The 27,358-nt window shown below is 39.5% G+C and overlaps 1 protein-coding gene across 1 annotated transcript in view; it reads right to left on the reverse strand.

The window, feature by feature from the left end:
- The window catches only part of GABRG1 (gamma-aminobutyric acid type A receptor subunit gamma1), a 112,881-nt gene that overhangs the window by 58,750 nt on the left and 26,773 nt on the right, over positions 1 to 27,358 (reverse strand). Inside the window, exon 2 of the mRNA XM_089525187.1 lies at positions 6,631 to 6,779. Coding sequence (XP_089381313.1) covers positions 6,631 to 6,779 — 149 coding nt within the window. The remainder of the gene's footprint in view (positions 1 to 6,630; positions 6,780 to 27,358) is intronic.

The raw sequence follows: 27,358 nt of genomic DNA on the forward strand, positions 1-27,358 counted from the left end.
TGTGCATAAAAGGAAGGGCTTAATCCCAGAAATATTAATCAAGCGTCATTTCAGGCAAGAGAAAAATGCTCAGTACGATTTGGCTTTAACATGGATATGAAGATATACCCTTACCAACTCCACTGGAGGCTATGCCTCTGACATCTCTAGATCTCCCACATTTGTGACTGAAGTGTGTCCAGCTTCATTCCTCCCTCCCATTGACTATACAGAGAAGACAGATGCAGGGACAGTGAAGTGCACTCACTAGCAGCAGTTCAAGAGCCATCTGAGTCCTGACCAACTATGTGTGCCCCTATTTTCCTTCCCTGTGCATAGTGAGTTGACTTACAAAAGCTGCGTGAACCAGATTGGAGCCATTGGTGGGCCAGATGATTCAACAAAGAAAATTGTCAGACAGATGTCTATTCTTTGACAGCCCTTCACATCAAGAATGCTCCTCAGTAAAGTAGAACACTCCTGCCTTTCTAAGAGTCCTGACTGCTCAGAGAAAGCAGTGCATGTGTTCAGTTATATACCTGAGCTTTTCTCAGACCTTATGATGTCCTTGTGAATGATGCATAAGATATGTAATTGCATATCTTCTTTCCACATATTCACAAACCACAAGGACATATTTTGTCTTTAACTTTTATAGATAAAACTACTTCACAGAGAAAGTGGAGAATATAATAGCAAACGGAGTGCATATTTTGCCTGGCTCTTTTTATTAATGCAGCTATCTTGATTTTCCACTGGAAAGATATATCAAATCATGAAGAGAAATAAGGAAGAGTAGATTTTGCTAGGTACAGATGATGCCAAGTTATCAGCTTAGAGTTAGACCATTTGCCCACTTAATCTACTTCGGCTAGAAACTGGTCTCCAAGTTCTCAGCCAAAGCCTTTAAAGTAACTGTTTTCCTGAGACTTTCAACTGGAAATGGCGATGAATTAACTTGGGTGCCTCAATATACAAAGCAGATATTCTATCACTGAACTAAGGTCCCTCATAGACAACATAGGCATTATCTTCAAGTGCAACCTTTTGCTAACATTCCCCGGAATGGCTGCATGAGAAAAGAGTAGGGATGCGTACATCTATCAGCCTTGAACCATGAACACTCTTCATTTCCAGCATCCAAATCCATTCTATATCTAGTTCCATTCTTTTTTGGGGGACTCAAGATAATTTACAATACAAAATACAAAAAGAATAACACAGCTAAAAATGTAGAAGTGAGCATTAAAATGGAATTAAACTATTCCTAATATTAAAATGATTTAAACCTACACATAAAAAGATAAAAGGCAATCAAAAAAGATTTTTAAAAGCAGTGAACGCAGTTAAGTTTAGAAGAGTACAACACCAGCTACTTATTCTTTAAAATCTGTTTTAAGAACCTGCCAGAATAAAAAGAACAATTAAAGAATAAAAAAAAATTGTTTGGTGACAGAAAGACAACAAGGATGGCACCATTTTGCTCTGCTCTAGTAGGGAGTTCTGAAGTCTAGGGGGAGCCAGTGAAAGGTCCTTATCTTGTATCCCCAACAGCTGTACTTGTAATGGTGCTGGGACTTTGCTACAGGATCTCTGGGCACAAGCAGGTTCATGTTCATTTGTGTGCATGTATTTGAAAATACATGCTTTTTAAAAAATAATATGTGCATGTATTCCTCCCATTGACTCAGCTGAGATTGTGGTATCTTTTTGCATGCATATTTGGAAGGTGTTCATATTTCAATTTGGTATATTTCTCAGATTTGTGATGTGCAGACACTGGAAGATAAAAAGTATCAAGTCGGCACCTAGTTCAGGCAGTTTGGAATAGGGTAGGATAGAGATGTAAATTCTTTGACTATTTTGCCCTTGCATGTGAAGGATGAATAATTGAAGTAGCTTTCTCCCCATTGCAGGAGAAAGCAAATACTCTGCTGAAGTATTCTACTACAAGAATACACAAAAAATGCAGAAGAATTATTCTGAGGAGCAAAACAAGTACTTGGCATCTGTTTGTTCAAAAACTGTTTTTTTTTTCCTGTCCAGAAGACAGGTTTTCTGAACATAAATGTTTCTGTGCAGGAAACACATTTCTGCATGGAAAAGGGGGATAGGTTTGCTAAAAACAATCCTCTGCAGAATAATTCCTGTGCAATACTTAAGAATGGCAAAGACCAGGAGAAAAATAATGCAGAATTCTCACTAGTTATTATTCTTCCTGGCAAACCCATTTTTTCCCAATCCTAATGATAATAATAGTTTTTATTTGTATATTTCCTGCCTCTCCCTGCAGATCGAGGCAGGAGTACAACAGTACATTTAAAATTACAATTCAGTTAAAATACATTCAAATGACATAAAATCCAAAAAACACAGCAATAAGGGTTTGTTATTGTTGTTGTTACTGTTGTGCACCTCCAAGTCATTTCCAGCTTATACCAACCCTAAGACAACCCTATCATGGGTTTTTCTTGGCAAGATTTGTTCCCCTGAGGCTGTGAACATGATTGTTATCCAATGTTATTTTAATTTGTTGTCTGTCATATTTTCTTGTTTGAATGTTAAGATGTATCAATATGCCTAATGTTTAATTATTTTTGTAGAATGTGTGCCATAGACAGGTTTATTTTATCAATTTTAATTGATTGTATGTACAGAGCTGTGTGAATTTACAGGGCTTTTAAAATAAAGCCTAATAATAATAATAATAATAATAATAATAATAATAATAATAATAATAATGTGACCTGCCCAAGGTAAGCTGGTGGGTTTCATGGCTGAGCTGGAAATCAAACACTGTTCTCCAGAGTAGTAGTCCAGCACCCAAATTACTATGCCATGCTGGCTCTCTCTCTCTATCCTAGGGTACAATCACAATGAAACACGGGTAGGAATTGGGAGGCCTTCCAGAAGTAATTGAATTGCAGCTCCCAACTCAATAGCCCCTTAGTATTGGCCATACTGCCTTAGGCATCTTGGGATTGAGTCTGAACTTCTGTAGAGCCAAAGACTCGCCACTCCTGGGATGAAGATGTGTACAAAGATTTGGGGGGGGGGGGGGGGAATCATACAGAATTGATGCAGTTAAAGCAGATAGACTGGGTGAGATTACAAAAAGATTAATAACTTCCTGCAAGTGCTTTTCATTTTTTTTTTAAAAAAAAATATCTGCCTTACACTGACGAAGAACAAATACTATTCTATTTCTATGCAGAGCTGATGTACGTTTGGAGCAAAATGTACTGCTTAATAATAGAATTTGCCCCTTAAACCTTTCAAATCATGTTAACCTTGAGAGTCAGGAACTGATAGAGAAATAAAACAAAGACTGATGGTAAGAACACCCTACTTGTAACCAGTAAAATTTATTCAAAGCAGCAAGTGTCAGAAGTGGGAAAAATACATTGCCTGACTTGCAGGTAAGGTCTCCCTCTCTTCATCTTCAAAAATATAGTTATCAGAGAGAATCCAAGGCTATCTTCACATGCTGAACAATGGACACAATGTTCTATAGCAAGGATTCTACCAGAATTTTTCATCCTTGAAAAATAATTTCTCTCAATGACAAATGATAACATTTGGGAATTCCATCCCATCATTCACCATTTATTAATGCAATGGACTGAACTTTAAGCAATGATGAGTCCTACAGTAGAGAAGGAAGGTAAGTTAAATCAATTACACAAACAACTTGGATAGTCCAGCTGCAACATTAGGAGATACAATTTCAGCAGACTTTAGTGCTACATAGGGCAAAATCCAACACTGGTTAGCTCACCTGCTGGACAATGCTCACCTAAGCCCAGCCTCTGGGGTATCTATGGAATTGTGGGGATGGAAACCACTGTGGTGTGAACTGTTGTATGAATATCATTCACCATCAGAGGGTATGTTCAGACAGGCCAGGCCCCAAAGTGGCCATGTGTCTTGTGAGAACTGCTGTAGCAATCTCTCTGGCTTTACTTCGTGAGCGAAGATTCGAGAAGAATTCATCCTGCGCTTTCTACAAGCACGTTGATGACTAAAAAGGCCAATCCAAGATAAACAAGTCCGGTTGCAGAAAGCACAGCAGAAAGTTTCCATAGGTGATGTTTCCGGGTTGTGGTTCTTTCTGCATTGTCGTTTCTCTTCGAGACTCGTTTGGCGTGAGTTTTCAAAGACGGCTGCAGCATTGTAGATAGTGTGTCTCCATGCCTCCCGATGCGAGGCCAGGGAGGACCATTGTTGGTGATCAATTTGGCCGAGCCTGAGATGTTGTTTCAGGGAGTCCTTGTATCTCTTTTTTGGGGCGCCCCTCTTATGCTGACCCGTGGCGAGTTCACCGTAGAATACTATTTTTGGGAGGTGATGGTCCTTCATCCTATTAGCAATAGATCCTTGCCAAATCCATCAAAACCTCACAAATGATACATTGTTCCAGATGAGGCAAGGTTCATAGAATCTACGAAGAGTTCCTGGATTGGAAGAGACCACAAAGGCCATCCAGTCCAACCCCCTGCCATCCAGGAACTCTCAATTAAAGCATCCCCGACAGATGGCCATGCAGCCTCAGTTTAAAGACCTCTAAGGAAGGAGACTCCACTACACTCCAAGGGAGTGTATTCCACTGTCGAACAGCCCTTACTGTCAGGAAGTTCCTCCTAATGTTGAGGTAGAATCTCTTTTCCTGGAGCTTGCATTTATTGTTCCAGGTCTGGTTCTCTGGAACTTTTGTCTCAATGGTATTAAAACCCTACAAAATTCATGGAGTTGATGGGAACGAGTAATTTTCTTACAGATACAACAGAGGAAACTTTTAGGGTTGGATTTGAAAGTTAGTAGGATTTACCAATAGTAGAAATTTAAGATAAAGGATTGACAGAAGAGGAAGTTATATATCATATCATATATAACTATTAGTTTAAAAGTTGAAAGTCATCATTACTATTTCCCACCTTTTTATTTTTGTAGTTGTAGTAACTGCCATTATCACCATTATTTATTTATATAGTGCCATCAATGTACTCCAATGTGCACAGAGTTTTTTACAAGTAAAACAGCAGCAAACAGCAGCAAACAACAGCCAGCATTGTCACGAAGGCATACAAGCCAGTACACACAAACACATAGAAAAGGAGTAATGAAAATATAAAACTACATCCTGAGCATCCATTTTTACCCATTCCCATCAGGTACCAGGACTCTCTGGGTCAGGTTTCACATGTGTGTTGCAACTGTGCAATAATGGTCCCCATGAACATATGGACTGCCACCTCTTTAGATTATTTTAAGTCTGAAATGAAGACAACTCAGTTCAGAGAAGCCTATCAACTCTTGTCTTAACATAATGATTTTCTGATTTTATCATCACTTATTTGTGTTAATTTGCACTATTTTAGCCTACTGTGTAAATTTAGTTTAATCTTCATTTATTAATTTTATATCTCCTCATTGTTGGTTAGACTGTACACCATAGGCAGGCTTTTTTTACTGTTTTGGTTTGTAAAATGCTGTACAAAGCCTTTAGCACTCTATAAAATGAACACAGAGCCAGAGGAGTGTCATGATGTTGCAGGCTGTCAGGGCACTTTTGGGGGCAGAGTCAGGCACATGTCGTGAGGACGCTATGCCCAATGCCGCCCCCACTCCGGCAGTCAGTGTGTACAGGGCCTCAGATGGCTTTAAAGAGGAACTTGACAAATTCATGGAAAATAATGGGTACTAGTTATGAGGATTACAGTCTATCAAAATACTAAATGTTGTGAAACAATAGTGTGAGAAAGCTACTGACCTCATGCTCTTAATGTTGTCTTTCCCTAGGCTGCTTCTTGGCCAATGTGGGAAACAAGAAGTTGGAGTAGCGAGGCTCTTGGTCTGATCCATCATTGTTCTTGCTCTCTCTCTCTCCAACAGAATATTTTTTATGTAGGGACAATAGATTGGAAATGTGGCTACTCTCAAGTAAGCAATTAGAGAATCACATTTCTTAGCTTGTTTTAGAAAAGCCCTGAATAGCCAAGTGATTTGTCCATTTTAAAAATCTAGAGAGTATGTATAGTGAAATCAGGAGTAAAATAAAGTAGCCAAGTGCACTCCCAGACAGATGCTCCTAGCACCAGCAATCAAAAGGCATTGTGCAGCTTTCCCTCCTTAATGGGTTTTTTGTAATTCAAAAAAATACAGGAAAAGTATTTTTCTGTGGTGGGGAAACATGGGTTGGTTACAAATGGAAGGCAGCATCATCTAGACCCCCTGTAAAATTGAATATTTCATGGCAGGGCAAGCCAAAAGCATTGTCTAGAAGCACTCCAAGAATCAGTCCTCAGTTTAAATCATCATATGGAACATGCCATGTGAAAGAAATGACTAGTCATTGTATGTAAGTATCAGAACAGCATTTTAGGGTTCTGCTTATGGCATACTCCATTAAAGAGGCTCTCTCCTGTGTGAGAAACCAAAACTGAAATCCTTCTTGAAGCATTCCCAACATAACATGAAAAACAACAAATCTGTCCCCAGAATGTATTTTGGGAATCTGAAAATGCATCTTTAAAATCTCAACTGTGTTAAAAACTATGCCTGAAATCCCAAAAACTATGCTTGAAAAATTGAATAAACTTTTGAAATTTATTCAAAAAATAAATTATTTATTGAAATATGAATGCCACTTACCTCCAATGTCTGGCCGAAGTTTATTGTCATATCCTTGGAGTAAAGAGTTCAGTATATGGGTGACTTCTCCTTCATGGATCTTTGGGGCAAGCACCCACGTTTTGTTCACTGTTAGGTCTTCATCATCCTCATCATCTGCTTTATCAGTGCTAATGACAGTTGAATGAAATGTTGGAGAGGAGAAAGAATGAAACCAAGGTATGTGCAGAAATGAAAGAGCAGCAGCATTGTACAAAATAAAAATGCAGCTCGAAATAACAGCAGGAATAAGAATCAAAGGTAAAGGCAAAAGCTGACTTCAAAATGTTGGTTAGCTATTTATTTTTACAACAGTAATCTTAACCATCCTACACCATTATGAGAAGCATTTTACAAATCTGATTTCACAGTCTAAGTGACTCCAATTAATTCTCATTCTTACACATTATATATAAAATGTTACAAAGGACCTGAACAGACGGGCCAAAATAAAGCTGCTTCAGGGCACTTTGGAGGTATGCTGTTTAAATGATGCATGCGTCCTAAGAGGCCAGAGGTCGCACTAAAGCCATGCTCCAGTCCTTAGGAGTGCAACTTTGGTGCGGCTTCTGGCCTCTTAAAATGCCTATGGCATTGTACAGACCGCCAAAAAGTGTACGAGGGCCGGTATTAGGGTTAGGGAGTGTGCACCATGTACACGCTCCGTAACCCTAATATGTGCTGGCAGCATGATAATGGTGGCACCCTGTGCACATGTGTGCCGCCATTATGACATCATGCATGCACTGTGTCCAAACGGCACAGCGTGTGTGTGACGACTTCACGCAGTCCCAGGCCGCTTATGGCAGCCTGACTGCAGCACAAGAAGGAGCTCTGAGCTCTGCAACCAAACAGCTGCAGGAACGACACCAGGGAAAAAGGGGCCAAGTGGCCCCTTTTTCCCATGGCTCTGACTCCTGGGGTGTCCAGGGGTATGAAGCCCCCAAGGAGACCCGTTTTCCAGGCCATGGGGAAGCGGCATTTTGCCACTTCTCCGTTGCCCGGAAAAGTGCTGGATTGGGGCCTCTGGGCTGCCGATATGGCTACCCTGGCCCCAATCCTCTGCAGAAAGGGGTGGATGTGGACCGCCCCTTTTCCGTGGTCTGTACTGGGCCCTAGTCATTTAAACAGCATACCTCCAAAGTGACCCAAAGCAGCTTTATTTTGGCCTGTCTGTTCAGGCCCAAATATTCCCAATTTAGTATAAAACTATGAAAACAGTTTTTAAAATTATTTTTCAGTAGAATAATCAGGGACATAGTTTAGAAGGTGGTGGCCTGGAGGTAAGAAATGGAAATATCCTCATGTCTCCTCTGCTGGCCCAGGAGGGACAGATCTCCCCTCCCCCCCATACACACATATACACTGCAGTTGTTGGGTTGCTCTCTAGAGCTGCTGCCCCTCCATGGTATGCACAAACACACACTTTTATACAATGTCTGCCATGACTGGTTGGCCACTCTAAGTGGCTGGTGAGGCAGGAGGACTCCCCTTCACCCATACCTGATATGAGCCTGGTTACAACTATACAAGGACAGTTTTTGGGACTGACAATGAGCACCAACATTGATTTCAATGGTACTGACGCAGACACCTTTCCCTTCACTTGTAAAGCTCCTGAAAGAGGGTATTTGAGGTTTCCCCCCACTAAGATCCAACTTTGGTATCTTATGGGCAAAACAGACAAGCTAGAAACGCCAGCATCAGGGTGGAGTGGGTGCGTGACGACTGTACTCCGCATGCCCCAACTCCGCCTCGATGCCAGTGTCATGCCGTGTGCCCAACATCATGGCAGGGGCGTCATAGCACTCCTTTGGTGCAGCATTTATATACTCTGTGCCAAAAAAAATGCAGAAAAGCAGTCACCATGGTGGCAAGGGTGGCTATTTGCTGGCTCTAAAAGGAGCAGCATTTTGCCATTCTTTTTAGATCTGGCAAATTACCGGATCGGGGTGCGGCATGTAGTTGCTTCAGCCCCAATCTGGCACTGAAAGAGGCAGCGGGAAGCTGCTCCTTTGTGGCCATCTATCAAGCCCCTAAGTCTTTTCTCCTGCATATTCCTGTGGAGCCAAAAGTTTGTTCCAGAGAGTTTTCCAGCTCCCTGTAGCAGGTTTTTCAGGAAGCATGGGAGGAAACTGCAGGAAAGAGTAACAAAATGCCAATTCAAAGAAACTAGACAGGGCCTACATCTCCAGTAACCTGGATATGCAGTGCTTCATTTGCAATATGCTCTCCACCACTTCAGGGTCTACCTGACTATTGGTTTGTTTTTTTCAGTGCAATCTTCAAATCTGCCATATATGTGAGGCAGCGGTATTGCCACAAACCAATGAAATCTTCCTTATTGTAGGAGATATGAACAGCTAGAAGTGTTATGCATTATTTATTCACATGCATTGCACTCTTTTATTGTCTACAGAAATATAAAGGAGAAAAACTGGAGAGCACTCAATAAAATACACAGGGGGAAAAATACAGACGTGCCTGGAGGTCCTCAGTAGATGGTTGCTCAAAAGATGGCTGCAATGATACTTAGACCCAGGTATGAATGCATACATTTGTAGAATTAACAGGTTTGGGAAGTAGTGCTATTTAATTTGCATATAAAATCTGCGTTTATGTCAATGTATTCAAAGTAGTTTAACATTTAAAAGAATAGTATACAATATAATAAAATATGTGAGAATGGTAAACTTTTTGAAGTACTGTTCCCAGCATTCCTCACCACTGGCAGCATTTTCTGCACAGAAAATAACATTTATGTACAGGGTTTTATGGGCAGAAAATCTGGTTTTTTGCACTAAAAAATGTGCACATGTTGTCCATAGGTCCTCCCAAATAAAGTTTCTTTTTAGCCCACAATTGTCCTCATCACTATTTTCCAACACTTGGGAAACATGTTTTTTCAGTCATTTTTTAAATATATATTTTGGATCATTTTCATCCCTAGTACTTAAGAGGTAAAACCTCTTCAATGCCAATCTTATTTAAATTACATCATCCTGTCTCTATAACAACAACAACAACAACAACCCGTTCTGGAACCACAGTGTATAATGTTGTGGGGAAGAACTGGTATTGCTGGACCCCAGCGGGAGGAAGCCTAGGATAAAGTCATGGTACACAGGGTCATGATTTTGAGCATGAGCTACAACTTTTATTAGTCTCTATTCCCTTTGCTTCTTCTGGCAATCAACCCACACACCCAGCATTCATGCATTTTAATAATAATAATAATAATAATAATAATAATAATTTTTATTTGTATTTTCCTGTCTCTCCCTGCAGATCAAGGTAGGATTGATGGTCACTTCTAGGCCAGATAGGAATTTCCCCTCTTTTCCAGTTGTTTATTATTATTATTATTATTATTATTATTATTATTATTATTCAGCCTACTTTACATTATATCTTATGGAATTGGCAATTGGCTTAGTGGGTCTTTAAATAGGTAGTCACTTGACAGGTAATGAAGTAAGAAAAGTTAACGCACAGTGAAAACCTATAGGAGCCATTCGGGTGGCGGTATGGCCACTGGAACTGCCTTTTTAGGGCATGACACCAGAGGTAGGGAAGGTGAATCCCCGTTTAACTGGCTTAGGAGCTGTGCCCTCACTTTAAGTCTTGTGACGTGGGGAGGGATTCCCTGGGTTCAGCTTGCATTAGGGAACAACCCAGGTATTTGAGTTCTCCTTGGGACTCTGGTGTTCGCCCAAAGGGAGCTGAGGAGGGAGTTCTGGTGAAGACCTACTGACTCAGTTGCTCCCTCACCAGGTTGTTCCCCCATTGCTTATCACAGAGTTTAAATCTGCTAAATAGTTTAATAGGTCAATAAAGAGGTCCTTATTCAGCTCAAGTTCTTGTGTATTTATTTATCTTTATTCCCACTGTTGGTCAGCATCAATCTTACTTAAATCACTGCATCCTGTTTAAATAAATAAAAAATTAATTAATTAATTAAAAAACCGCCAGCTGATAGGAAAACAAGGGATCGGGAGCCACTGTTGCCTCTCTTGGCAAAGATTACTGGAGATCACAAAAGGTGTACATGGAAGTTTCTTAGAGAACAAGCTTAAAGGGTGTTGCTTCAGCTAGGAGGTTATGTTCCCTGGTCCCAGGACACTTTCTGGAGCAGCAGCACTGTTAAAAAGCAGGTAGCAGGATGCCCCAGTCCACTCACAGCCTACTTCTGCAGATTCTCTCTTTTTCTATCTATCCTAGCAAGCAGCAGCTGATAGAATTTTTTACATGGTTATCATTTTTATACTCCCCAAACATACAGAAAGGTAAAGCACATCTTGCATCACAGGAGGAAACAACATATGACATTTTAATGCAAATTTAGAGGCACAAGTTTCTTTTTAAAATCCCACAAAAGTTCAACAGTTTTACAGTTTGTTTCTTACTTGACATGTTACAATGAAGAATAAAATACTGTATTTATTTATTGAATTTATATTCTGCCTCTCTCCCAAGATGGGATCCAAGGTGGCACTAGTTCAAATATACTCTATAATAGATATTTAAAGTCATTGTATACATTTATAAATATAAATGCTGCTAATTCTTTTCTGAGAATTTGCCACTATTACTATACATGAGAAATAGTGCTAGTGTGCATATTTGTCGGTCTATGCACTATATCTTTCATAGATGCAGTGTGTGTGTTTAAACTTTCCAGCCAGTGAATGTTGAATAAAACTGAATAAAACAGATTGGTTAAATTTCCAGCTATTAAAATATCCCAGTTTTATCTATAATACACTAGTATAACAGATGGCATGCACCTCTGTTCACAGAACAAAACGCAGCAAATAATTTTACCTGTTCCTTTCCTTCGACCAAATTTCTCCTGCACTATATCTCTCATTGTCCTTGTCTTCTATTTTAGAGCTGGAACATTCAAGACACTTTAGTCACTCCAAGAAATTCAATCATGATATCAGGATCATCTCACATTCTTCCCTTAGGAATTCAGATCATCACTAGATCAACTCTCTGGGCTAGGAGTGACAATTGCTATCAAGTTAGAGCCTTCCACACAAAAACACACATTTGCATCTGCTGAAAGCTACAAAGGTGCACACTGAAAGCCACTTCCAAGCAAGGCTATCAGGACTGCAAGAAACCATGCAAGTAATTCCATGGATTTTCTCAAGTTGCAAATACAATCAGCTCTTGATACTCAGTGGGATTTAGTTCCAGGCCCCCCACCCTCGTGGATACCTAAATCCATGGACGTTCTAGTCCCATTAAATACAGTGACATAGTAAAATGATGTCACTTATATAAAATGGCAAAATCAACGTTTGCTTTTTGGAATATATACTGTGTGTGTGTGTGTGTGTGTGTGTGTGTGTATTCAAGCTATGGATGGTTGAATCCATGGATGAAAACTCCACGGATACAGAAGGCCAGCTGTATCATATTCTTTCTCAAACTAAAGACAATTTTAAAAGGAACTTGCAGTGTGGAACAAGAGCTTTTTCTTAAAATAAAATAAATCAAATATCCTACTCAACATGTGCATGCTTGAATGTGGCTTTCTGGTTTCTGGCCATCACAATTTCATTCAAAAACTGAGGATAGTTCACTAGTAAATTATTTGTCCACAAATAAACTACAGTTCGACTCCATATAATACATTTTCATTATTATCTACAACCTCTTATCAAGATGGAAAAGAAAAGAGATGCAGAGTAAAACCAATTGCATGTCCATTTATTACTTACCCTTCAATAGATATAAATTGCTGCTTTCCAAATATATGCAAGGAAATAAAATTGGTAAAGCTTGAGTGTGTCTGCAAATTCATTCAGATGATCCCCTCAAAGGTCAAAGAATGCCTAGAAGTAATTTTCTCTCTATTTGAATCAAATGAGTTTGGACTTTAAATATTCCTCCAGTGCTAAAGTTTGCAATCTCCATTACTCATTCCAACAAAATTTCAAGCAGTTGCTGGAGGCTTCAAGTCAAACAAAGTGCACTAAAATTAAAAGTGGTAACCATAGCAGTTTTGAACATATTTTGACAGACAGACAATGGTGATCATTAATTAACAAGTAAAACATAAAAATGTACAGAAGAGTGTTCTAAAATTGTATGCCCAGCTACTTTCTGAATAAGAGAAAAGAAAAACACATATTTGATATTCTTGTAATACACATTACTTCTTGTTCTTACATCTAAGTGTTTGATCCAGAAGTCATTATGTGAAGCAATCATGAAAACTGGCATATCACCCCCATTTCATTGGAAAACTACATATACAAGGAATGCCCAATACTGTATGGTTTTACTTTCTCCACTGAAATGAATGGTAATTGCTGGCTGGATCAAAGTACTTGGCTTTACAATAATTATAATATCTAGTTGTATATTTGAACAATGAGTATAGTTTTTTTTAATTATACAATTGGCTGTATTGTCTGGTCATAAAAATATGATGGCTGTGAAGGTTTAATGTCAGGCACAAATCTAGAAGTGAAAATGATTAAACTGAGGCTGTCATACTTTGTACATTTGACATGTGACTCACTTCAAAAAGATAGCAATGCTGGATAAAGTGGAAGGCAGTAGGAAAAGCAGGAGAGCACACTATAGTTGGATTGATTCAATTAAGGAACCCATAGCCTTAAGTCTGCAAGACCTGAGCAGGGCAGTAGATGGAGGTTTCTTATTACCAGGGTTACCATAAGTCAAAGTTGACTTGAGAGCAAATAATAATCGCAGCAACAAACCTCTACAGCCAGGACAAAATCCTCTTTGGCCAGCTCATTTTAGATATCCCTGCAGTCAACTTCTAGAAGATTTTTTTTAAATCCTGTTGGGTAGTCTAGAGATGGCCCATTGAACTACCTGTTGAATGATGAGTGAACATGCAGTTTAATGCAACTGGCTCATCTGCTTTATTTGTGACTGAAAACAGGATCCAGGCCCTTCTCTGCTGCCTAAGATCTGCTGGCAGAAAAGCCAAAGAAGTTAGAGGAGGAGAGAAAAAGAGCCAGGTTACACCAGATTCAAACCCTCTCCAATCCAGGGACACAGTGACAATGCAGGCATAAAATGAGTCCAAGGTGAGGGTAGTTTTGAGTGATTCTGAACACTTCTAAGTGGATAATGGGTTAGAGTCAGCAAAACCTAATTTGGTGTAGTGTCACTTTTGGCCATCTTGGACAGTTTAGAATGCTGTGGTGCAATTCTCAATTTTTCTTAATGAGGGACTTAGGGGAGACCGTTGGTAGGCATTGGAACAACTTTGGTAGGTCATGGGTGCACTGTTCTCATGCTAGGGGATTTACTCTGCAAGGGGATTTACTCTCATGCTAGGAGATTTACTCTGCTGTTTTACTTCAAGTCTCTTTCTTTTTCAAGAATGTTTTGACTGTATCTTCCTGTATGGCAGAATGATGTGGGACTGGGTGGCCCTTGGACTCTCTTCTGACTCTATGATTCTATGACAATGATAATCCTAAGTGAAAACCTTTATATTGTATGTGGGAACACTCTTACTGCATTTTTGCAAAGAAAGGCAAGTCGAGTATCTTGTAAATTCAGCCTTCTGTTTTCCAGATAATTAATTTAATTTCCAGAGTTTACTCTTCCAGTTTAATGGACTCTAAGATTTTCCCGCAATCTGCTCTCTGGCCTGCTCCCTCTATCCTATGAATATAATTTTACACTGCAGACAACAGTACCAAAACTAATACAGGCAATGATGGTATTAAAAGAGACAGACAGACAGACAGACATGCAAGGTAATTAATATGTAAATTGCTGATGCAAGTCAGTGATGCCTCATTCAGGGCCTCACTCAGCAGAATGATCAACAGGGCCACAAAATGAAGCAGGAGTGGGCTACCACATTCTGAAGTATGAGAAGTAAATGGGGTATGTGTGTCTCAAAATTACTTTATTGTATTGCTGCTGGCAACTGCCTTTATGAAAGTGCAAAAATGACCCTAAATATATGGGGAGGGGGAGCTGAAGATATTTTTAAAATTCATGTATTTTCAGCAGAGAGAAAACTATGGAAAATTTCCATTTTGGTATGCCAGAAAAATCAACATCAGATTTGCATCCCTAGTTTCTTTGAGCCTCTCATGCACTTCCTTTCTGAATTTGTTTTGTACCAGGTTGCAAAACTAGCATCTAATATGCACATTTATTTGCAAATTTCATATAATTTACATATTATTTCCATTGACTAAAGTGTGTTTGGATGTATTTTCTTTTCAGTGTTATGTATCACAATGTGTGCACTGATTGTACAAGCTTCAGGCTTATCCAGACCTTTCAGTTCAAGGTGCAAAAGTCTCTGACACTGCAGGCTGGAAATGGCCACTGCCATGTTATTGTTGATCTTCTCATCATAGTTATTAATATCTTATTTTTCTTTCTCCCAAGAATAAATATTCTGCAAAAGGGATGAGGGCTAAATGTTGTCTGGGAAGCTAAATCTCATAATGTAATGGCTGTATAGATATAATAAAACTTGTCTGTGAAATTGAAACAGGGAGAGTGCCTGTGCCACTTCATAAGAGAAAGTAGGACAACTCTAGGATGCAGGTTTGCCTTGGGGATTTTGAACCGCCCACCAGGCTTTTCAGACTCTCTTTGCTGTTCACTTGAAAGAAGGAGATAATGAGTATGATTGAATTAATGACAAATGCATATTAGTAAATCTCTCATCACTAGAGCCACAAAACAGGCTTTCTGCAAGAGAGGGACTAATACTTCCACTTGTTATTTTGAAGCAGCTTCATTGTCTGCTGCACCCTTCTGTTCACTCCAGCAAGCTTCCCTGAGAGCTGATTTATAATTAACTTTTGGAACTACATAGAAAGAAGTACTCCATTTTGGATGGCAACTCCTCCCCCCCCCCCCATTTTTTTAACCTCAAAAATGACTTTTCTTCCTAGACTGTGTGTGTGTATTTCCCCACCTTTATGACTGTTTGTCCCACGTAGTAAGGATGCAGGGCCAGCTTGTTGACTGGCACCTCGTGGTGAATGGCAATCAACTTGCCAAATCAGAATTAAGAAATGTTAGACGCACTTCCATAATCATCTAAATATTAATTAATGAAAACACCAGCATAGCTTTAGATTCGAAAAAGCAGAAAATAATTTAGACAAAGGAAAGGCAGTCAAAACAGGGGACATGAACTTAAGGGTTTTTTTTTATTGCATTCAATGGTTAGGAGGATCCTCTTATATTTTTATCTGTAAAATATGATTCCCATGCCACTCAGAACAGCATGGGACCCACTCTGTTGCACTTGCAATCATTTCCCTTATGTTTGAGGTAGTGTAGGAGGCAGATGCTGGCACTTCTTGTAGTACTTACAGTGCCCTATTAACAGTGTGATAGGACCCTCAAGACATGCCAGGAAGTTCAGGAAGCTGTTGGTTGAAGCAATAGAGAGGATTATGTTCTCCTCTGAGTGGTGTAGGAACCTTATTTTTCCAGTTAAAAATAAAACTGGGTTTGCCCCAGATCACCCTACATAATGAAGATAAGCAATACTGGGTAACACAATGACCAAGTTATTTTGTCCCAGGGTAACAAGTAACCATAATGGCTTGTCAGGGTTGTGGCTAATGAGTAGCACAGTGCATGACTTTGGGAAAGTAATGTTCAAAGTTAGTGATGGAGCACAAATGTAGCATGCAGGCATCTCCAGTTAAAGGATAGCAAGAAACAAAGCTAGGGAAAACTTCTGTCTGAGACTCTGGGGAGCAGCTGTCAGTCAAAATAAAGAATACTATGTAAAGGATAGGATTTTGTATAAGCAGTTTCATGTAATGGTGGTGAACTCTAGAAAAGCATTTAAAATAAATAGTTTCATTTCATTACACCACAAAAAAAAAACAAAAAAACAGGGCTTTGGATTTGATCTTTTCCTAATCAATCCTTCAGATTTATTATCAAGCTAAAATCAGCCAATTTAAAATTCACATTTGCACTTTACAATTAACGCTGCCACTTGTGTGCTATGGCATTTAAATTTGATCACTCAAATAAAGCATGAATTGGCCGTGAGGCTTATGTACATGTTAATAAATTTCCTCCTATATCAAAACTCTTTCCAGTGGCTTGGTCCCTGCTTAGGACTACCCTGCTTAGATCCCCGTGATCTGCTATAACAGTTATAAGAAGATACTTCATTCTGACCATGTATAGGAAATTAGATGTTGATATTGAATTTTTATAGGTTTATTGCTGTGTTTTTGGATTTTATGTCATATGAATGTATTTTAACTGAATTGTAATTTTAAATTTATGGTTGTACTCCTGCCTCGATTTGTGGGGCGAGGCGGAATATATATAAATAAAAACTATTATTATTATTATTACTATTATACCAAAACAAATTTGAGGATAGTCAAGCTAATACAAAGCCATTGTGTGTTTGCTGGTTTTTTTAAAAAATATTTATTGGTAATGATTGTATAGAAATATGGAAAGCAAAACAGTGGTTCACAAACTGGAAAAGAACAATACACATTCCTGTATTCAAAAAAGGAGATACAAAAGACTGCAGTATCTACAGGACCATTGCACTAACCTCCCATACACAGAAATGTCATACTCAAAATTCTTCAGCAAACACTCCTATCATACATGGAACGAGAAATCCTAAAGGAGCAAGCTGGTTTCAGGAAAGGAAGATGCATAAGAGATCACATTGCAAACATACATTGGATAATGGAGTGTACCAGGGAATGTCAAAAGAAAATCTGCATATGCTTTATTGACTATAGTAAAACTTTTGACTGCAAAGGCCACGAAAACATGGAATACTCTCAACAAAACAGAAGTACCACTGCATTTGATTGTCCTGATGTATATAACCTGTAGCTAGAACAAGAGGCCACCATCAGAACTGAGAATGGAAAAACAAAATGGTTCCCAAATGGGAAAAGGGTCAGGCAAGGCTACATACTATCACTCTATTTATTCAACCTGAATACAGAAACATAGTATGCAGAGCAGGCTTAGAGGCAGGAGAAGTGAAGATCAGAGGCAGGAACATTAACAATCTAAGATATGCAGTTGACACAATACTATTAGCAGAAACCAACAAAGACCTGGAACAATTATTAAAGAAGGTAAAGGAGGAAAGTGCCAAAATGGGTTTCACGTTGAACATTAAACAAACAAAATAATGCCCAAGGAAAATCTACAAGAGTTCATCCTAGATAACGGGAAAATTGAAATAGTCAGAGTCCCCCTACCTTCATTCAAACATTAATCAGAATGGAGATTGCAGCCAAGAAATTAGAAGGAGGATAGGATTGGGAATGCCAGCTCTGAAAGAAATGGACAAGATCCAAAAGACATAACTCTGATCACTTAAGGGAGGATCATCCAAGCTACTGTACTCCCCATCATCATGTACAGATGTAAGAGCTGGACAGTGAAGAAAGCTGATAGAAAGAAAGTCAACTGATTTGAGATATGGTGCTGGTGGACTGAGGATACCCTGGACAGCCAAGAAGACAAACAAATGGGTGCTTGAATATATCAAGCCTTAACTATCCCTGGAAACCAGAAAGACTAAACTGAGACTGCTGGATAAGTTGACTCAGTTTTTTGGGGTCATTTTTTTGACTAAAATTTCTAGACCTATACATGAGTATATACAATGTTTATCTACTTGCATTTGCATGCTTACAAACTGCCAGGTTGGCAGAAGCTGGAACTAGTGACAGGAATTCACCTCATCATGTGGCCTTGAACTGCCAACCTTATAAACGTCAGCAGTGGCATCTTAACCACTAAACAACTGTGTCTACTAAGCCACATGCGTCAAAACTGTGTCCTTGTGCAAGGCTTGCTTGACCTGGTTGTTTCATTTCATATGTGCATACTGTTGATTTTGAATAAAGGTTTACTGAAAGATGCTAAATTGCTCTATTCTTTCTATGTTATTTCTGCCTATTGCAGAAATGTTTCCATTTAAGAAGTAATCTGCAGGAATGTTGCATACTTGATTTAGTATGGTAGTTTTAGTATATAATAGCTTTACAACTTGCCTGGCTTGTGCTGTATCCATCAGCATGTAGTAAATGCATTTAAACTTCCATATTTTGTAATTAAACTGAGTTTTTCATTGTTTCTTTAAGAACTGATATCAATTACAATGTCATTCACTGAGAGCCAGAGTCACCCAATGGGTTTATGAGCTTCAGAGCAGATGTGATGCTGGGGATTTTGCAATGGCCTTCTGCAAAGACAGGATGTCTGGTGAGCAATATGGCAGGGCTGGAGCAGAGCCCAATGATATACAAGGACCTACAGAAGGGATCCCTTGCTTTGTGGAGACCTAGATCATTCTAATTGAACCCCTCCTCAATTAAAATGCTGACAAATAGTTAGCAGCTAGATATCTCCGGGAAGAGTTATAAAAAAGAAATTTCTTCACTTTTTATCCTGAATTCCTATCATCTGAATCACTTCAAATACTTCTGGTGATATTCAAAATATCACCAAATAAAAGAATAGATCATTTGTTACCACAGGCATGGAAACGTACACAAGTAAATTAGATAATCAGAAAGTACTATGAGTCAAAATTTGAATAATGCTTGAGCTGGTTGTTTATTCTGGACAATAATTGCTTGTGCTCTACTTTGAGTTACTAAACCATTGGTGTGGCTTTTAAGCATGGTCTGAATACCCTGATGTGTTGAACTGTTTTCTAATGTGACTGGGGACAATACCATCATAGTGGATTGCTAGTGTAATATGCAGATGCTCAAAACTTTGATATTACTTCTTCTCCTAACCTCAGTATAGCTTGCTCCACTGACTTCCATGATCAATTATTCATGTGTATCTTTTCCCACAAACAACTAGCACATCTTGAATTCTAGGGCATGGGATGGGAAACATGAGAAAACTTCTTCATTAACTAACACAACATATATAACACCAAATTAAAAGGAATCAAATGATATATAAATAAATTATAAATTATTTCAAAATATTATTGTGGAGAGCTGGCAGAGATGGGCCAGCCAAGCAACAACCAATAGGAACAGAGCTGGTGTCAATATCTTCTCATATCTTCAATCACAGTGAAGGCTGAAGGAGATAAATAGGGCTGTTGCTGAGAGAGAGAGAGTAGATAGGCTTTTAATAAGTCCAGAGATGGACAGTTGTAGTGAGGGTTCCAGTGTGAGATAGGGACTGTTATAGTAAAAGTCCAGAAGTGAGGGATCTATAGCCTTGGTGGCTGGTGTAGGTTTAGAAAAAGAACCTAAAGATAAGGATGTATTCTGGCTTCAAATAGAGCCTTGTTTGGCACTTGAGTAATTTACCACGCTACTGTCATTTACAAAGAGGGAAACAGTTTTACACCCCTAAGTTGGTGTTCAGAAATAAAGTCAAGTGACTGTCACAAATGGTGGCAGTGGTGGGATAATAAACCTCATTGTGCTGCCACTTGAATAAAAGAGTGGAGTGAATAGGACTCATTGTGACAAATGGTGGCATTGGTGGGATGAAAAGGCGCAGGGTGCTGTCATCGAAGAAACTTAGCAGTGGAGAATAAAGTGGTTGTGACAATTATTTTAATGAAGTATATATTTGACCTTTCCATAAAGTCCTGCCCTCCTGTCTCATTATGGAATGGGCATAACTATAGCCTAACAAAAGCAACACCAGTGGAACACAATCTCCATCAGGTTCTACCAAATTGAGGAGGCCTTGAGTACAGGTTCAGTGGTGGACTGTGCATCTCTACATGAGGACCAGCCTATCTATGTATGAGGAGCTTGTCACCAGTGTTTATGAACTTCCCACAGAAGTTTATGAATTTGCCATAGCAATGATGAACACAATTGTGTGCCAGTCAAATAATGGATCTTCATGGGTAATAGATTCCACTACCATTAAATGTAAATCCTGTTCTTATGGTCAAGTGGGAAATGAGTGAGTACATGATGGAGGAGATGGGATCATGATCACATAACCCAGCTGTAACCTCTATGCATTCATTGTCTCTTTTAAAAAATCAGATTTCGCAGTCTCACAAACAGAGAATATGTGCATACAGCTTGCACATTTGCAGGTCCTGTGAAGATCAGTTAAAATATGGAGGACAGGGCCTGATTCAGCAAACGGTACTCTTGCCTTCTTAGATTACATATTTCTCACTTTGCTTAATGGTTCGGGTAGCCAGAGCTCTGATGAGGTATCATGAGCTATGAATTTCCTCAGTTCTCTCTCCTTTTTCTTCATGAGTACATAAAGCCACAGTACAGGATGAGTATCCTACAAAATGGGGAAGATAGAAGAGAAAAATATGGCATGGAGCTACCATTTTACCAGCAGCCTTGTACTGTATTGATACAACATCTAAAATATTTTCATAGAAACAGGAAATATTTCATACCTACTCATTTATTATGGGTAACGGTGAAAGTAGCTTAATTGTGATTTCCAGCTAATTAGAAACAGTATCAAGAGTAGTAAATCCCTAAGGATAAACCAACAAATGAATTAATAAGACTTCTCAGTAACAGGTAGTAAGTTCATCTTTACACACAAACATCAGAGCCTTTGTTCGCTTTATAATATGAGGAAGACCGATTAGCTGAGCTTTAAGTTGTAATTAACACCTTCCACAGTGTGCAATGGGCTCAATAAAATAGAAGGAAAATGCCCTTCTCTTTGCTCCCCAGGATTTCAGTTTAGGCACTAAACTCAGATTACATGAGCACTGTAAATGTGAGTACCCAAATGAAGCTAATGAGCATGAATTTTAAAGGCTTCAGCTAAATGTGACATCCTAGTTTCAATAAACAAATGATATGGCTGAGATGACATTTTATTTTTACACAGCACAAGATTATGATGCACAAGACCCAGGGCAGTGTGCAGATGTCCTTGTCTGATCAAACATTTAAGTGGGCAGCAGCCTTTGTGATTTAAGACACTGAAAGTATTAGCAGTATCAGTCCTTGTTTATATAACTCTTTATATGAACGTGCCATAGTAACCTGATCTTCATCATTTTCACTAGCCAATATGATTCAGTCTGATGAGTCTTTATGTATTAGAAAAAATAAACTTAAGGAATTCACAAAACAGGCATTCAAAAAGGCCAGGAGTGCCACCACAGGGCAGAGTAGTGAGGATTAGTGCTTTTTTTTAGGTTCTCCCCGGATGGACTACACTCTTGCCTTTTGCTACTCTATTCAAAGAAGAGCACCATTCCTTTTTTTGAGAAGAGCTAAGGCACAGTACTTACATTGACTCATGGCTAAGCTGACCCACGTTTGTTAGGTTGATTTTTTACTAAAATGTCTAGACTTATACATGAGTGTATGCAATTAGTATCAGATTTGTTATGAGCATGTCTTTCAAAAGACAAACACCAAGTCTAACAAGAGAGAAAATATTCCTGTCTGAAGTTTTTCAAACAGAAAACAACAAACTTTCCCTAGCAATGGTAAGAACAGATAGGAGTTGTAGGTAGTCCAGGGAAATATTTTTTCCCCCTTCTCTTTGCTTTGAACACAAAACAGTTCATAATAGCAACTCCAAAGCAGTCTGCAGCAATAGAACATACAGAGCTAGCTAATCTTTAAAGGTGATTCTCCCACCCCAAGATTTATTTATCCTGAGGACCAGAGAAGAGGTGCTAGACCCTAACACATGGTAATCCTATTTTCATGCAGTGCGTCCTTACTTATAATACACATGACATATGGAAAGTTTCCCCAGGCCCTATGCTTCTTCTGGAGCTTGTTGAAAGCTTTCAGAAAGTTCTCCTCCCAGGCCATAAACAAGTGTCACCAGGGCTTATGCAAACTGAGTTCAAAGTGCAAAAGTAATTTGCACTCAATTAACTCAGCAGGGAGAGGGGAGAGGAGGGCACAATCTCATACCCTCCAACATTTCACAGATGAAAACCAGGACACATGTGGTCAAGCAATATCAGAGTATGGTTAAGATAGTAAATGTTATTAATCATGAAGAACAGACAAGCTAGGGGATGCTGAATCTGTTCTTTAGCTTGAATCTACTGGAAAGACAAGATTCTGCTCCCTCCTACCCTGAGTTAACTAAGTACGAACTACTTTTTCATTGTGAATGTACAACACAAACTGGGATGTTTTAAAAGCAGCTGAAAAAAGTAGGACAGCAGAATATTAATCAGGACTGTCCCTGTGAAATCAGGACAGTTGGAAGGCATGCTTATGCAACAAGAAGGTGCAAAAGTCAAGGTGTTAATGTTCCACTCCCTACTATGCCTCAAATAACACAATGAGATCGGGTGTATCTCCAAACTCTCTTCACAGTTACTTTTAGTATACTCATATTGGACAAATGCATCATTGCTACAAACATCTTCACACTGCACCAAACCGCCCTGGCACCAGATGGGTGCCCAGTCTTTAGAGCCACCTCAGATACAAAAAATTAATGTTACATCTCCTTCAGTTGTACTTTCCCTGTGATTTTTGTCCTAGAAAAGTCCATAAATGTACTGAGGTCCTGGGACCCAGGAGATCTAATGTAGTTAATAGTTATATGCTCAGAAATGGCTCATGGTTCAGGTGTGGTCTCCTGTTTTGCCTCATGGTGCTGTTGTCTTATGTTCTATTGCTGGGACTGATATAATTGCAGGGTAGAAGGAGGAGAGCATGCTTTGTACTGCAAGCCAAAATATTTCTACTTTTATGGGTTTTTTGTGTGTGAAACTTACCCATTTTTTAGTATACTATCCCATACTTTTACTTTTTAAAAACAATTAAATCAGTATTATTTAATACATGTCTTTCATTGCTTTTAGAAGAAACTTTCCTTCCTCTGGACTAGTTACAAGGCTCTGCAGAAGAGGACCTTCTATGAATGTTGACACTTAATGTACAGAGGCCAGCTTGAGGGGAAGACATACTTTCTCCTTTGTGGTTCACAAATTCTGAAAATGTCTCCCTCAAAGGTGTGAATGTTTTCTGCTTTCTCTGCACTTAGAAAAAAATGTCAAGATGCCGTTCCTTGAAATAGCTTTTAAAGTTATTTTACTCTTCATTATTGTTGTGATTTTAAAAGTTTTACTGTTTCCAATGCTTTTCTGAAGTTTTTAGTGCTTAGCGGTTTGATTTTTTAAAAAAATCTTTAACACCACATTGCAGACTCTAGTGGTACAGAATACAAATGAAAATATATTTTGAAAAATTGAACTTGCTTACATCAAGGGGTACTAATTTACACCAAAGTTAGTTATAATTATGAGTCTAAATTTAACCAGGTTGTGACCACAGAATCACATTAAGTGAATAGTCCACACACTTATATCACTCTCATATTTATCTTTCAGAAAATATTATGATGACATTATGATTTGCAATGAGCACAGAGTTTGGAATTAAATTATATGAGAAATGTGTTCCTCTCTCAATAGCTTCCTTTAAAAAAAAAGACACAGACTCAGATTATAGTTGCTATATTCCAGGTCTTTATCCAGTCATCTAACATGCACATCATGCAAATTGTTATAACTTACGTATTATTCATTTGCATTTTAATTATGCACATTTAGCACACTAGTAATTATATCTGGTACCATTTTTTCTACTACTTTTCTAGAAGAGCTAGTATAATATTAAAAGTAAAAAAGGAATCATGCAAAGTGATTGTTTGTTTTCCTAGTGCAATGACAATGACAGCAGCAGCAACAACAACAACGTTGTGATCATCAGATCATTACAGGCTTTTTGACTCATTTTTAACTGATAGAGAAAATGTACAGATTTTTAGCTGACAGAGAAAAGGTACACCTCCTATTCTACCCCATTCTCCCTAGCTTGCTTCACTTTACCTCCATGCCATACTTTTACTACCTGCAGTTGCCACTGCACCTCCAACTCTCTCTTCCTTTCCCCAGCTTTGCTTCACTTCATGCTGCTGCCTCTTGTCCTCCAAAAAAACAGCAACTAGGCAAAGTGGCTAGTACCACCTTAAACATAGGGCAGATTAGCAGGCAGTGGTGCCCCAATGCTGGAAGACAAGAAACAGGGGTAGAGGAAGATAAAGTAAGTTGGGGTGAGTGGCAGGGAAGGGCAGTGGCCAGGAATGTAAGGTGGGATTGTGCGACGGTAGCAACAAGAGGAATAGCTCTTTCCCTCCCACACCAGCCAGGGGAAGAACCCTCATTGTTCTTCATAAAATGAAACTTGATTTTTCCTCCCTAGACATTGACTATAAACATGCACCAAAAAAGTCATGAAAAACAACAGATTCCATGGAAACTTATATAATATTTTATAATAATTTTGCAGCTATTTCCCAGCTTAGTTGCATACCTGCTCCCTCACTCCTATGGTTCTGTTGGTTTCTATGCAGACTCTGCAAGAGCAAGCAGCTCTGTAAGACAGACTTCAGCTTGACTTTTTATAAAAAGCTAAATTTTCCAGGAGAATTATAATACTGACACAGGGAACTAGAAGCTGGAACTGAGAGAGGAAGGGTTACAATGCCAGTCACAGGTAGGAGACCTCACTTATTGCTAAATACACTCAAAGGCAGGGACAGGCTCAATTTTCACTAATGGAATTTGAAAGACTGACTGCACATTTTCTCCATAAATCTGCTCCTACAAGGCCTAGAGACTTGGACTTTTTTTAAAAAGGTAAAGACTTGGAATCTGAGCCAGACGATTCTCCTAACTGACACTAAGGCGGGATACAGACGGGCAAAAAGGGGTGTGTTCATGACGTCATGAAGGTATAGCCTTCAGATGGCCCTTACCTGAATGCCGCCATGAACACACCGCCCGCACGCCCCAAGCGGGAAGAAGCGGCATTAAAAAGGTGCTGCTTTCCCCCGCTTCTTTTCTATATACTGCGCAGCTGCGCATCTCCGTCTGTAAGCTGCTGCACCGGTACGCCAGAATTGTTACGCCGCTAATTTAAGTTGCCCATTTAAAAGCTCCGTGTCTGCTGCGTCGCATAATGAGTCGGGGTCCTGGAACATGCGCAGTTTGCACCGAGGCTCTAATTAGAGCGTCAGATGCCATGCAGATGTGGAAGCTGCAGCAAAGCTGCACTCTATTTTAATGCTCGTAACCCTAACCCTAACCCTAGAGCAACATGTACGCAGGCGCTGCTAGAATTGGGGAAAGTTTGGAATTTAAAGTGAACCCCTAGACACATTCCTGTGCCATTTTCACCTAACAATAAAAAACCCCTAAAACTTTAAATATTTACATATGTACAAGGGAGGTGATGGGGGATGGCAGGGGGACAGCGGTGGCAGCGGCGACAGCTGTGGCTGTGCATTGCAGATTCAGCAAGAGCATGGGGACCAAAGGAGAGGAGGCATCCATGATGCTGGTGACACTACCAACGTGCAAGCGGACAAGGATGCCAACACCAGCTGATCACCAGCTGGCAGGAGACCACCATTGTTCTTGGGCAGGGTGAGGGAAAAAGTTTAAAGGGGCCTGGGTGTTTTAAATGTGCACATAGGCTTTCTGCTGCCGGTGCTGAGTGCCACAGCTGCGCAGCTGCGCATCCGCCAGCCGGCAAAAGAAAAAAAAAGCCCCGTTTTTGGCCGCCCGTGCAGAAGCTGCCTCTCTCTTTGCAGCGTCCTCCGAGGCGGTGGTATGGAAACTGCGGGTCAGAAACGGCCCCAGGTGAGGCGTCTTCACTGCCCCCCATGTGGAAGCCCCATCCACCTGAGCCACGCCCCCGGGGCGGGCGGTCTGAAGGCTCCGTATTCAGAATACACCTCCAAGACGTCTTCCCCTGCCTGTCTGTACCCCGCCTAAGTGTCTTTCTTAGGCCTGTTACAGACTGCCAAAATAAAGCTGCTTCGGGTCTCTTTGGAGGTATGCTCTTTAAATGATGCATGGGTCCTAAGAGTCCGGAGGTTGCACCAAAGCCACACTCCAGTCCTAAGCACTGGAGTGCAGCTTTGGTGCAGCTTCCGGATTCTTCTGATGCATGCATCATTTAAAGAGCATACCTCCAAAGAGACCCGAAGCAGCTTTATTTTGGCAGTCTGTAACAGGCCTTAGAATCTACATAAATCCAGTCAAATGGTTGGAATGGACACCCTAGCCCAGGGTTGCCATGATATCTGACTCCATGGCTTTTTGCTACCTGATTTTTTTTTTAGCAGCAGTGGAAATAAGAGAAACTGTGGTGTCAAGTAAATTTAAAATGTCCTGCTTCCTCAGCTTCATGAGCCACTTAGATGAATTTTGTATCACACAACTGGTTCAGTGTTTCCATGAAACAAAACACTTATACAGTAGATATCCTTTGATCTTGCTGTTCCATTTCATTCACTAGCACTTTATATACCTAAAAATTAAATAGCTAATTTGCAAAATACACATCACTTTTACTGTCTTTCTTTAAGAGCTCCACAGTGTGCACTATCTAAGCACCATCTCACTAAAACTCTGCAAGTTAATGTAATGTTTAACATTATATTGAAAACCCTACAGTGGATTTGACTCAAAAAAGAACAGCAACAAAGCTTTAATTCTTCCTTTTTAATACCAAGACAAATTACCTGCATTACTTCTGCTACGACCTGGGAATTTTCACACAATCAAATTGTACCAAACAGCCTTCTTTAGCTATTTCTTGTTATTGTTGTTACGCAATCCTTTCCCTGCAAGAGCTGTTGCTTTCAAACTAAAGAATTCTTCTTCTCCATAGGAGTATGATTACAATCCTTC

This window comes from Sceloporus occidentalis, unplaced genomic scaffold (genome assembly GCF_023333645.1).
Source record: "Sceloporus occidentalis isolate IW3139 unplaced genomic scaffold, rSceOcc1.0.p SCAF_5, whole genome shotgun sequence".
Taxonomy (NCBI): domain Eukaryota; kingdom Metazoa; phylum Chordata; class Lepidosauria; order Squamata; family Phrynosomatidae; genus Sceloporus; species Sceloporus occidentalis.